Here is a 13,859-nt window from a genome sequence, read left to right on the forward strand (position 1 = left end):
ACAGTAATAAGACTGGGAAAAGGACACCCTGACTACACATACTCAATGTTGGATAATGAGACTCGTACCCTACTAGAATTCACACAACAGGAAAAGGACTTGGGTATTACTGTTGACAAGGAGCTGAGTTTCAGCAAACATATATCCAACATTTGTAATAAGGCAAATCAGATCGCAGGTCTCATATGGAGGACTTTTGCCTATGTAGATAAGGAGGTGTTCCTACTCCTATATAAGTCGCTCATTCGTCCCCAGCTGGAGTATGGGGCTCCTGCATGGTCCCCCTACATATGGAAGCTGGCCCTGGATCTAGAAAGGGTACAGAAGAGAGCAACGAAGAGAGTTCCCGGCCTTAGAAGTCTACCCTATGAAGAGAGACTGAAGGCTCTAAACTTACCTACGCTGGTCTATAGGAGACTTAGGGGGGACCTGATAAACACCTACAAGTTCCTACATGGGATATATGACACTTCATGTCCGTTTGAGTTAAATACGAGCACAAGAACAAGGGGTCACTGCCTCCGGATTAAGAGACAAGCGTCAAAAAGTAACAGAAGATCACACTTCTTCTGCATCAGAGTTGTCTCATGGTGGAACAATCTACCAGAGCCGGTGGTGACATCCCCAAGTGTAAACTGCTTTAAGGAAAGACTAGACAACCACATGAAGAAACACAGCGTGTATTACAACTTTAGAGCTCTGGACGACCCGCAATTACCTGGGATGTCAGTGACTTAGAAAGGAAAGAGCGGCCTAAACTGGAACTGCAGTTCCTACCTGAGCCTGAAGAACTCTACTCTACTCTACTCTACTCATACATGCGTTGTCATGTACATTTTGACAAAAACATTTAAGATACAGATTAATTTACATAATTCCTGTATCTTTTCCTCCACAGATTGCCTCCAGGGAGGATTTTTGCAGCCTGAGTGTGAATCAGCTGACTGAGATCATCAGCCACGATGAGCTGGATGTTAAAGAGGAGACAACAGTGTGGGAGTCTGTGGTGAGATGGGTAAAGCACAGTAGGGAGGACAGGTGGGTTCGGTGTTGTTTTTTTGTTACATATCAGGCTTTTAACATGAAATAAACTTAACTTATTAGGAAGCTTATATTATACCAGGGAAACAGCTTAATACATGCCTATTCTGTATACAGACTGCACCACCTACCCAGCATCCTCCCTCACATCCGCTTCAACCTGCTGACCTCAGACGACACGGCAGCCATCTTGGAGCATCCCCTCGTCAGGGAGGATCCTGGGAGTTCTGGGGGCATCAGGAATGCGGTACAGAAAGGAGACCCTGACCTGAAACCGAGGCATGGGATGTTCACGGAAATGATGCTGCTGTTTAGAGTAGAGTCAGTATATACTTTTTCATATTTTCTTCAGTAGACTTGCTAGGTCTGGAAGAATTCTTGCACATTTGAAGGTCATGCAATACACATTTCTGTGGAATCAATCACTTAAGCCCATTTCTCACGACTGACAAGATTTTATTTGATAGACAACATCAGTGTGTGCCCGAAGAGAAGAATTTGCAGCCCAGTTTTATTGACAGTTTGCAACGTTTTTTTTAATCCTCTCCAGTATCGATGAGATTCTCTTCATGAACCCCAGGAAGGGAAATACATCAGCTGCAGTTATGATGATACTAACTTTGCTGAGGCCTGGGCCATGACAGTTACCAGTGATAATGATATCTACTTGCTGAGTAGTGAATTACATGATAACTACAATGACTTGTCCATGTTCAAGTACAACCATGCGGAGAATGTGTGGAAACATGCGGGTATGTCAGCTGCACCCAATTCGGTGCAACCAGGAGAGATTCGTTTCCAAAAGCTCCTTGTTGAAGTAGATCATTTTTTTTACAACCTTGCCGTTGAAATGGGTGGATCAGTGCATATGAGAAAGTACAACCGGCACACAGACCAGTGGCAGGACTGCTCACAGCTGCAGATTGATGCAGAGTGGAATTTCAGCGTTCCGTTGCTCTGTGGCCCACACCTCTATTTCATCATGAACTCAGAAATGCATCGCTACAATCCGAGCCAGGACTCTTGGTGTGAGCTAACTCCACCAGAACTCATACCAAAAGTCTGTACAGCAGTTGCCATGGGAACAGAGATTTTCTGCACAAATCGTTACTTTACTCAGACCATGGTGTACGACACAGAGTCTGACCGCTGGCAGAAACTGCAAGGCTGGTCAAATCTCGATGTTAAGGTTAAAATGCCCTATCTTTTTGTACTGGGGAACCAACTGCATGTATGGGTGACCTATGATACTGCCTCATCCAATGACTACCTAGTCTATGTGTATGACAGGTCTGCTGATGCTTGGAGAGACTTGAAGGCCTCCATACCTAATGAGGAATATGAGGTACCTTCCTGCGAGTGCCCTGTGGCTCGTGTATACCTACCCTATCTTAAGAGGGCTTAAAACACATCTCATCTTATGCTTTTCAACGTTACTATATTGCATCGGGACCCAGAGAACTTTCAGATTACTTTTTTGTGTAGATCTGAGATTTTGCTTAATACTCTCATAATGGGGAAAACTATGATACAAACATTGTGCCTCTCTTACAGAATATGGATATTTTTATATTACAGACCAGATGCGTTTTGAAATCTAACTGCAGTAAGACACATTTTCTTGATCTCTTACAATTATTGTAATTTACATTTATTCTAGATTTTATCTTTTCCTATAGTGTACTTATGTTACTAGTACTAGTTATTTTTTTATCCCCTTTTATGTTAATCTAACCAAGGTGAACTTTTAGCAGCCCTCCACGTACAGGCCAGGCCCTTCAGTAAGTGACTCCATCAAGCTCAGGACTTTTGCTTAATACTCTTATAATGGGAGAAACTTTTATACAAACATTGCGCCTCTTTTATAGAATAGGGATATTTTGTTATTACAGACCAGATGTGTTTTTTGAAATCTAAAGGCAGTAATTAGAAAGACACCTTTTATTGATCTCTTATGATTATTGTAATTTACATTTATTCTAGATTTTATCTTTTCCTATAGTCTACTAATGTCACTAGTTCTGTTTTTTAATCACCTTTTATGTTAATCTAACCAAGGTGAACTTTTAGCAGCCCTCCACTGACCAGGCCCTTCAGTAAGTGACTCCATCGAGGACTTTTGCTGACAATTTTCAAGTTAGGCATGTAATTGGAAATTTACCCATGGTTTGAGATTGCACCAGCTTATGAATACAGAGTAAAGTTTAACATATCGTACACGACATTGGGAGGTACCCGTATTACTATTAACACCAGTTTATGTTTCCATTTACAATGTTTAACAATAAATATATACTGATAGATACAAAAACTTGCCCTTTTGATTTGATTCGATTTATTGAGATTGCGAACAATACGATACACGTGGGTATTGCCAAGTGCTATTGTTCCAAGGCCCGTGGTGTAAGGGTAATCGGGTCAATGCCATGTTCCAAGAAAATTGAAAGAAAGAAATATAACGTTAGTGCCACGTGCACTGTGAGCCCATCAGCTGACCCAGCAACTGATTACGAGACAACTTTGCATAGACATTTGGCCAAGACTTGGCAACATGACCAAAAAATCACAAATCCTCCTTCTTGTTACTTGGTGATTTGTGCTCTACCAAATCTATATTCAAGTTAATGGAACCTTCCTACTAGCATTCTTCCTGCTTGAGATATGATGGCTGCGCTAATACTGCTACATTATGTGGGTATTCAGTGTTTGTCTAGCCTAACTACCCTTTGACCCTCGGGTCATACCATCATCATCAACATGGCCGCCGCAGACCAAGAACCCCACGTCAGCGAAGTTCTTCCTAGTTCCTACCAAGACGAGAGCTATCTGCGCGGCTTTCTTGGTTCTGTGGGCGAACTACAGAAGGCTGGAGCATTTCAGGATGTCGTCCTTGAAGTCGAGGGCCGACGGTTTCCCTGCCATCGGCTTGTTCTGTCCGCGGCCAGCCCCTACTTCAGGGCCATGTTTACAAGTGACATGGCGGAAAGTCGTCTGAAGACGGTTGTCTTACAGGTAGGACTGGCGTGATTAGTGGTTAGATTAGAGTCAAACAATTACCGATTAAATGTGCTATGTATACTAGAGAACACATAAAACAATTGAAACTATTGATTTATCAATTCAACAAATGTTAGAACTTCCCTTCGATGTGTCCCTCGCTATGCCCCCCTCCCCACTTACTGGCCTCATTGGTATTTAGGGGCCGTTATAGGTTAACTTTACGTGCCACACATAATCATTATGAACATCCATTTTAACTATAACAGAATGCTATCATAAACATACTACTATATGTTCAAATAAAGATTATGTAGATGAAATGAAAGAATGTGATGAAATTCGACAGTCCTATAAGAATTTCTGATACATGTATATTTTATGTCAAACTGCTTTTTCTATAATCAAGAAAGAAAAGGGCTGTTCAAAGAGGCCATCAAATTCCACCCAAACTTCCTCAAATTCACTGACAAAAAGAAAACAGTTCTCCTTTTAACATCACAAAACCTACACATAATAGAAAAGGTGGGATCTTTCATCTTCCACTGTCTTCGAAAAAGGAGTCGAACCCAATAACCCAGGATTCAGGATCTAGAGTTAGCTTTCACTAGTTTTAGACTAGAGTACACTTGTGATATTGTATTTTACACACTTTTTGAATCTTTTATGTTACCTGCAATTAGCCCACGGGCAAGGATTTGCAATAAAACTTGTTGAGTAACGGTATATCAAGGAGGTTATATAACCTCATTGGGTATATCCTGTGGATAATGATACACTATATAGCATACGTTGAACAATTTTATGTTACATTATATTGTTTTGTAGGGTTTGGATGCAGGCATATTAGGGGAGATCCTGAGTTACATCTACTCGGGAACCCTCCATGTGTCCCTGGACAAAGTGCAGTCCCTGTACCAGGCAGCCGACCTCCTCCAACTGGACTATGTGAGAGACACCTGCAGCAGCTACATGGTGAAATACATGAAAGTGGAGCACTTCAACTGTGTGGACCTGTTCAATTTTGCTGATGTCTTCTCTCAGAATATTATGCGGAAACGCTGCCAGCAGTTGATCCTTAGACACTTTACTGAGGTCAGTCTTTATAATGAGTTACTAGTAGGCAAGTGTCCCAAATAGTAATCAATATTGACTGCTGACCAAAATGAATAACATGAATATATTTCACTTTGTTTTTATATTCACAAACTGCGATGGAGACCAGAGAACTACAGAAGTACAGCATTATATTTTGAGAAATGAAGCATTTAGGTTTGTAATATTTTGGAGGAAAATCGACCCATTAGAGTACTGTAAATGCAGAAATGTTCGCGGTGGTTTGATGTTTTCGGTTTTCGCGGTGGCTGCTTCACTGCAAATCGAAAACCACCGTGAACATTTTTCCATGGCTGTAAGAGACTACAGTGCATGGTGTTGACGCGAACTTAAAACCACCGCAAAAAGTTCTTTTTCCTGCTACGCGAAATTAAATCCCGTCAAACTTAAATGCATTTACAGTATTTGAGGAAGTTATCCAATTTTTATGAGCATTTTTGTTAGCGAAGGTTATGTGCAACAGGTAGTTCAGTGTGATATAACCAGCTGCAGTCATGCAAAATGCATGCAATGCTGATGTTTTACTCCGATGTGGGAGGGGGGGGGGGGTTATACCAGCAAATTGAATGTGGATACAAATACAAAGCGTTTGCTACTTCTTTTGACCCACGTATAGCTGTATACACAATCAGGGCTCGAAATACCACATATGCATATGCAGCTCATTGCAGGTAAAATTGGAGATGTGTAAGTATTTCTGGTGTCTACCTGCAACTAAGCTGCACTGGTCCATGTACTGGTTTTTATACGTAAATGTTCTAGGTGTAGGTGCATGTGGATTGTTCTTAGCTGCATTTGCTGTTACCACCTACAAAGTATAAAAGAAAAAAATAGCAATGGTTCCTGAACAATTTTTGGTATGATCCATAAGACCATACTTCCTAAATGAAGAATGGTGCAGATAAAATTTTGTCTGATGCAGGTAATTTTCAATGTTACCTGCACCACTGCAGGTATACAGAAAAAAGTATTTCAATCCCTGACAATACATGTAAACCAGGATAGAGGCACTTTCCTGCAGTACCTTTGAACATGTACTTGTACTTCGCACCTCCTCAGGTTGCCTCCAGTGAGGAGTTTTGCAGCCTGAGTGAGAGTCAGCTGACTGAGATCATCAGCCATGATGAGCTGGATGTTAAAGAGGAAACAACAGTGTGGGAGGCTGTGGTGAAATGGGTGCATCACAGCAGGGAGGACAGGTGGGTGTCACTGTTTTAGAGGTACATCCTAATAGTTTTCATCTGAAATAAACATATTTTATTAACTTCATGTTTCACCAAGATGTTACTAAGAAGTCAACTGAACCAACCTTTATTCTGTACCCTCATGCCAACCCTCCCCTGTACCCTACAGACTGCAGCACCTACCCAACATCCTCCCTCACATCCGCTTCAACCTGCTGACCTCAGACGACACGGCAGCCATCTTGGAACACCCGTTCATCAGAGAGGATCCTGGGAGTTCTGAGGTCATCAGGAATGCGGTAAAGAAAAGGAACCCGAACTTGAAGCCAAACTTGAAGCCAAGGCTAGGGCTTAACATGGAGATGGCTCTTCTGTTCAATTCAACAGACCGGTCAGTAAATGAAATCCTTTTTTTTTGTCTGACTTTCCAGGACGTTAACTGTCATGTACTGAAGCTTGATTTGATATCATAAGAAGTGCATGCTGTGAGTTCGACGTCATCCCTAAGAAAATGTTTGGCTTTGTTGTCCAGTATCTCTTGAGTGTGCAATGTATGTTATTCCTCTCCAGTTCAAACGATATCCTCTTCATGAACCCACTGGGAGGGAAGTATATCAGGTGCAGTTATAAGCCCAAAGACCTCCCTCGTGTCATAGCCATGACAGTCACAAGTGACAACAACATCTACCTCCTGACCAATAAGCAAGAGAGTGACGAGCAGTTGTCCTTACTTAAGTACAACCATGCGGGGAACGTATGGGAAGATTCTGGTATGTCCTCAGTATCTAAGTGTCTGAGGCTGGAAAAAGATTTGAGATACTACAATAAGCATCTTATTGAAGTTGATGGGATCTTATACTGTCTTGATGTCAATGGATCCGGAGGCGTGATATGGATGATTAAGTACAACCAGCACACTGACCAGTGGCAGGAGTGTTCACAGCAACTTGACAGTACTACATTCGACTACTATGTAGCATTGTCCTGTGGCTCATACCTCTATTTGCTTACAAGCAAGGAGCTTCATCGCTACGACCCGAGCCAGGACCGTTGGTGCAAGCGGACCCCACCAGGGAACATTCCTGAAGTCTGTACAGCAGTTGCCATGGGAGCAGAGATTTTCTGCACAGACATGGACTTAACTCAGACTATGGTGTACGACACAGAGTCAGACCAATGGCAGACACTGCAAAGCTGGCCAAACCCAGGAAACTTTGATATTGATGTTATTCCCAAGCTTTACATTCTAGAAAACCAGCTACACCTACTGGTCAGCTGTTCTACTGACTCCAAGGATGGATACAGAAACCTAGCATATGTGTATGACAGGTCTGCTGATGTCTGGATAAGCTTGAGGAAAATCATGACTGATACGGAGTATTCTGCGCGTGGTCCTCATTTTCCTGTGGCACGTATATACCTACCACATCTTAAGGAGACATAAAAATACATACTTTCTTACGCTTTTCATCATCAGCGCACAGATTTAGGATGCATAGAGTGCCGGGCAGGGCTGATCGATAACATTTTTATTTGATCACAGGTTTTCCTGAATATGTCAACAATGGGATTTGTATCGTATTGCTGGATTTAATACCTAAGTGGAAATATTACAGAAATGCTTGCATCGTTTTTCTTCTTATGTCTTAAATCTAACAACAGTAATTGCCAGACTTGCTGACATCTTAGTAAGTTTACCCCCGTGGTATTTGGTGAGGGGGATGTGGGTAGAGGGGTGGGGGGAGTCCCAGTGGACTATACAGCAGGGCACATAGACTGAGACCTTATTTCTTTAAATTATGGAACTTTTACCATTATTTCATATCTAATTCTAAATGTATCTTATACGCAGTTTTTTTTTCTGTGGTGCCGTCGCCAGATATGGCATTTGCTGTTAACGTTTGTTTACAAAGCCATTTGTAAAGTTAGGCACATTAAATTATATACATGTATTTCCAGATACAATGAATATCCTTTTGTATCATTTTTGAAGAATAAATGTTTACTGATGGAAAGATAGTCGTCGTTTTGTTCTATTCTGTTTGACGACCAATTTTACTTTAAAGAGGGTCATGATTAGATTGTGTCACGATAACTCATATGAAAACTTTTTTAGGAATTTTCTCAAAGTTGAAGGCCTCAGCACAGCAAAAATCACTGCATTATCACATTTATTGCGAAACATCTATTTTCAACAACATTGAAATGCAAATACGTACTCAGTAACATCAGATTAAAAGAAAAAAAAGCAGCGTGATATTAGTTCTTCTAGTTGAAGCTATCAGTGGGGCCAAATATCTTGGTAATATTAACATACAGCAAGGCATACAAACATGGTACCGACATACTACATCATCATCATGGTCAAACAAGTATGTAATGGGGACATATTTTCACTTTTAAACCAACACTCAAGGAACGACAGACATATAAACTTTCTATCAGCGGTACAGATATCGACATTTACATCTTATGGTAGTCATCCTTCCACCTCGAGGAATGATGGAAGCTCTCTTACTGTTGCATTATGTGGGTAATCAGTGTTTATCCAGTCTGCCTACCCTTTGACCCTTGCGTCATACCATCATCATCAACATGGCCGCCGCAGACAAAGAACCCCACGCCAGCGCAGTTCGTCCTCGTTTCTACCAAGACGAGAGCTATCTGCGCGGGTTTCTTGGAACTGTGAGTGACTTACAGAAGGCTGGGGTACTGCAGGACGTCGTCCTTGAAGTCGAGGGCCGGCGGTTTCCCTGCCATCGGCTTGTTCTGTCCGCGGCCAGCCCCTACTTCAGGGCCATGTTTACAAGTGACATGGCGGAAAGTCGTCAGAAGACGGTTGTTTTACAGGTAGGATTGGCGTGACGTGTGAATGGAATAGAGTGATACAGGAAACTTTTAAGCATGCTACGTATTACAGAGAACAAGTAAAACCGTTGTGATTCATTGTTTAACAAAGTTCAATCGCAACTAGAGGTCACTGTTTCATAATCTCCGAGCAGATCTTGCGTGGCACAAGACAGTGTCATAAGCTGGCGAAGGAGTTAATCTGTAAATTGGACAATTTATTCCTCTGCTAGCTAAACTCCTTCCCCAGCTTATGATACTGCCTTATGCCACGCAAGTTCTGCTTGGAGATTAACTGTTTCAAACCATTAACCTGATAGTTAATAGTTTTGAATCTACCAAATGGTGCCTAATTATGCGTCTGCCAGTGCTGTTATGCACAACAAAGGAGTTGACTGCAAGACTGTACCTCACACTTCTGTGCGAGAAGTCACAAGTCTGGTTTATTGATAGCAGAAGACTATTCATATTCAAGTCCCACCTCCTTCTCTCCAAGCAGAGGTTAGTGGGGGAAAATCATGATAAATTTCTTCTTCTTTATACAATACTCTGTGTGTTGAGTCATTTCTTTATCCTTCCTAACTGAATTCATGCTGAATGCAACTTTCTTTTAGCCAATTTTTTTAGGGTTTGCACACTGACATCAGTTTTTGTGTTCTTTTGTGTTTTTGAGGCCTAATGATAAATGTTACAACTTGTAATATCATATTTCCCTGCAGGGTTTGGAAATGGGCGTGTTTGAGGAGATCCTGAGTTACATCTACTCGGGAACCCTCCATGTGTCCCTGGACAAAGTGCAGCCCCTGTACCAGGCAGCCGACCTCCTCCAACTGGACTATGTGAGAGACACCTGCAGCAGCTACATGGCCATGAACGTGGAGCGCTCCACCTGTGTGGACCTGTACAAGTTTGCTGATGTCTTCTCTGTGGATATTGTGCAAAAGGCTAGTCTGCAGTTGATCCATAGAAACTTTGTTGAGGTGGGTCTGCTACTTAAATTGTAGGTTACTTAATTTTGTACTTCTGTCTCATGCATGGGCCTTTAGAATCTGTCATAGAATTATCAAGAAATCCATTTGTTTGTTAAAACAATTAGGAAAGAACAGTTGCATCTTTTGCATTAGTGGAGTTAGCTTTTAATTATTTTAGAGCATGTCATCTTCTAGTACAAGTTTGAATTTCATAATCTTCATAACTGTCCTCAGAATCACTTTCCAGTGTTTATTTTTTTAGTCCATGTACATGTACTCTTTACCTCCACAGGTTGCCTCCAGTGAAGAGTTCTGCAACCTGAGTGTGAATCAGCTGACTGAGATCATCAGCCACGATGAGCTGGATGTTAAAGCGGAGACAACAGTGTGGGAGGCTGTGGTGAGATGGGTGCAGCACAGCAGGGAAGACAGGTGGGTGTCAGTGTTCTTCTTTTGTCACATATGGCGATCTTAATTCGTTTATATGGATGACATCCACTGGGAACTCCCAAAACTGATGCAATTGTGCAAGTTTGACCCCAAAAAGTTTCTTTCATTATGAGGAAACATAATCTAGTAATGAGCAATAGATTCTTCTTTGACTTTGGAATATTCTATGACATCAGTATATATTTTCCGTTTTTGCAATCCACGGCATGTATTTGCATATTTTGAAGCTGCTCTGTACGATTTACACTGTATAGTCGAACATTTTTTCAAACTATTTTTTGAAACATCCGAAAATTGATTCAGGCGGGGATGTCATGGCTTTTAACAAGAAATAAACTTACTGTAAATGCATTTAAGTTTGTGGGGATTTAATTTTGCGGTAGCACCATGCACTGTAGTAACTTACTGGCATGGAAAAATGTTTGCGGTTGGTTTTAATTCGCGGTGAAGCGTCCACCACAAAAACCGCAAACATAAAACCACCACGAAAGATTCTGCATTTACAATAACTTATCAGAAGCTTATGTTATAAACTTATACCAGGGAATCAACTAAATCCATCTGTACCCTACAGACTGCACCACCTACCCAGCATCCTCCCTCACATCCGCTTCAACCTACTGACCCCATACAACATGGTGGCCATCTTGGATCACCCCCTGGTAAGGGAGGATCCTGGGAGATCTGCCATCAGGAATGTGGTAAAGGGGACATCCAACCTGAAGAAGAGATTTGGGATGGAGACACTGGAAATGGCTCTACTTTTTGCTGATAGGTGTGTAGGAAGCCTCTATGACCTCTGCCATGGGTCATTCATTTGTTTGTATGTTCATTCATCTGTGAGTGAGTGAGTGAGTGAGTGAGTGTGTGAGTGAGTGAGTGAGTGAGTGAGTGAGTGAGTGAGTGAGTGAGTGAGTGAGTGAGTGAGTGAGTGTGTGTGTGAGTGAGTGAGTGAGTGAGTGAGTGAGTGAGTGAGTGAGTGAGTGTGTGAGTGAGTGAGTGAGTGAGTGAGTGAGTGAGTGAGTGAGTGAGTTAGAAGAAATAAGTACAGCGACATGACTTTCTGCCTTATCAGTCAGTGTCAGTACATGTTACATGCACAGTACTTAGTCCTCCACTTAACCCAACTGCAAAGCAACTGTAGTACTGCTCATTTTTGCCTTGCATGAAACATAAAGTGTGTAAAGGTCCCAGTTGTTTCACCATTAACTGTAAATTTCAACCCATTGGCAATGGTTCCTCTTGGTTTTTGCAGTAGCCGCTTACCACGAAGTCATGGCACTATGAATAGGAGCATTGTATTACTAATTGTACTTCAGATAACCTACTAACATAGAACGTGAAATAATGTCTTCACAAAAATAGAAAATACAGGTATCAAAATGTGAAATTACAATAAAGTTTTATTGATGACTTACAGTGTATTGTCCTCTCTACAGAACAAAAGAAATGCTGTGGATTAATCCAGAGGAAGGGAAGTACATCAGGTGTCACTATGACATATCACCATTTATAGGAGCAGCTACCAGTGATAATGACATCTTCATCCTGGCTGAAGGTTCACGCAAAAAGCATGCCCTGTTTAAGTACAACCATGTCGGGAACAAATGGGAACAGAAGTCTTCGTTACGAAGGGACCTCGTGGACAGTGATGATCTACATTTATTTGAGAACCTTATTGAAGTCGATGGACATCTTTTTTACCTCCTGTTGACATCATCAGTGGTGGTGTTGAAGAAGTACAACCAGCACACAAACAAGTGGCAGACATGTTCCACTCCTCAGCATGATGGCCGGTTTAACTATTGTGCGGCAGTGTCCTGCAATCAGCACATATATCTCTTTAAAGACAACGACATACAGTGTTACAACCCAAGGGCAGACCAGTGGTGCAGGAAAACTGGCTCGAACTACATTCCGAAAGAGAATAAAGCTGTTGCCATGGGAACAGAGATCTTCTGCACAGATATGTTTTTTGACAAGACACTGGTGTATGACACAGAGGCAGACAGCTGGCATGAGCATCCGGGATGGCAGAAGACAGGTTATGGCATTGAAAACATCACTCTCTTTGCACTCGAGAACAAGCTGCATGCAGTGGTAGATGGCTGGGTTGACCCAGGTACAGACGGGGCCAGAAGAGTAGACCAGGTGCTCCTGTATGACAGGTGTGAAGGTGTTTGGAAAGAGTTGTCTGTACTGCCTGAAGGACGTTGGTTTATGTATGTTCCGATGTTCCCAGTGGCCCGTATGTACCTGCCATATCTGAACACACAGGGTGCAGCTAGCACACAGGGCACACAGAGTGAATAGCGTCAACCACTAGAGCTCTTGTGTATGGTTACTAATTTGTTCGAACTTAAGACAAACCATTGTACTAAGGGATTATCCTGGAAGGCATCACCTGCTCTGTACAAGGAAATGAGGTAGATACCGTAATGCCTAGTTAAAGGCAGTCTTGGCTGAGACAGCCTTTTGTTTGACCAAAGGAAGGAGAGCTGTGAGTCATGAAAATTTTGTTGTGTTGCCAATTTCTTGGCCGTCTCCCTTGTACTTCTGAATATTGTTTCCACTCCAAATTTAGAATGCAATGAAAGCATAGTTTTGCTTTCACCATTAGATTAAAAAAACCTCTACACTATTGAGTGCATGGTTCAGCCTCCATTGTATACACCAAGGCCCTGAACAGCTTCTCTCACATCCAAACTGAAGGGCTGACTTGTGGAGAGTATTTAGCAGTAAGGAAAGAACAATGTAGTATCAGCAGTTACTTATTTCGTAAGTTATTTATATATTATGCAGTTATTTTTACATGGAATAGATCACAATGCCATTAAGTAAGGTCTAACTGATGCTCTGTTTTCTTTTATTTGTTTCATTTATCTATTTTGATTTAGTTTTTCCACTTTAATTACTTTTATTTCCTTATCATCTCATATCTTATATAAGTAGAAATTCATGATATTTATCAGCGTATTTCTTGTGAGTTGTACCAAGTAAATGTTTTCTTCAGTTTTTATTGGAATCATGAGATCATGAAGTTAATGTGCTCTGGTGTCTTGTGGACCCTATTTCTTTTTCACCGAAAAAGATTTTTCTTTTTCTAACAATCAATACATGATGAAAATGTCGTCTCTTTGTCTTTCTCGGCACAACAAACCCAAAGCGACATTCGTAACATATTCTACATCTATAGTACATACATAAAAGTAAGTGGATACAGAAGACAGAAGGAGTAACAACAAGGAAAATG

At 41.5% G+C, this 13,859-nt stretch overlaps 1 protein-coding gene across 1 annotated transcript in view; it reads left to right on the forward strand.

Moving 5' to 3' along the window:
• Positions 1-13,737, forward strand: part of LOC118423822 (kelch repeat and BTB domain-containing protein 2-like) — a 37,064-nt gene extending 23,327 nt beyond the window's left edge. Inside the window, exons 4-5 of the mRNA XM_035832090.1 lie at positions 11,181-11,381; positions 12,046-13,737. Of these exons, the coding sequence (XP_035687983.1) occupies positions 11,181-11,381; positions 12,046-12,919 (1,075 nt within the window). The 3' untranslated portion in view covers positions 12,920-13,737. The remainder of the gene's footprint in view (positions 1-11,180; positions 11,382-12,045) is intronic.
• The last annotated feature ends 122 nt before the right edge of the window (positions 13,738-13,859 follow it).

The sequence above is a fragment of the Branchiostoma floridae genome, chromosome 10, assembly GCF_000003815.2.
Source record: "Branchiostoma floridae strain S238N-H82 chromosome 10, Bfl_VNyyK, whole genome shotgun sequence".
NCBI lineage: Eukaryota > Metazoa > Chordata > Leptocardii > Amphioxiformes > Branchiostomatidae > Branchiostoma > Branchiostoma floridae.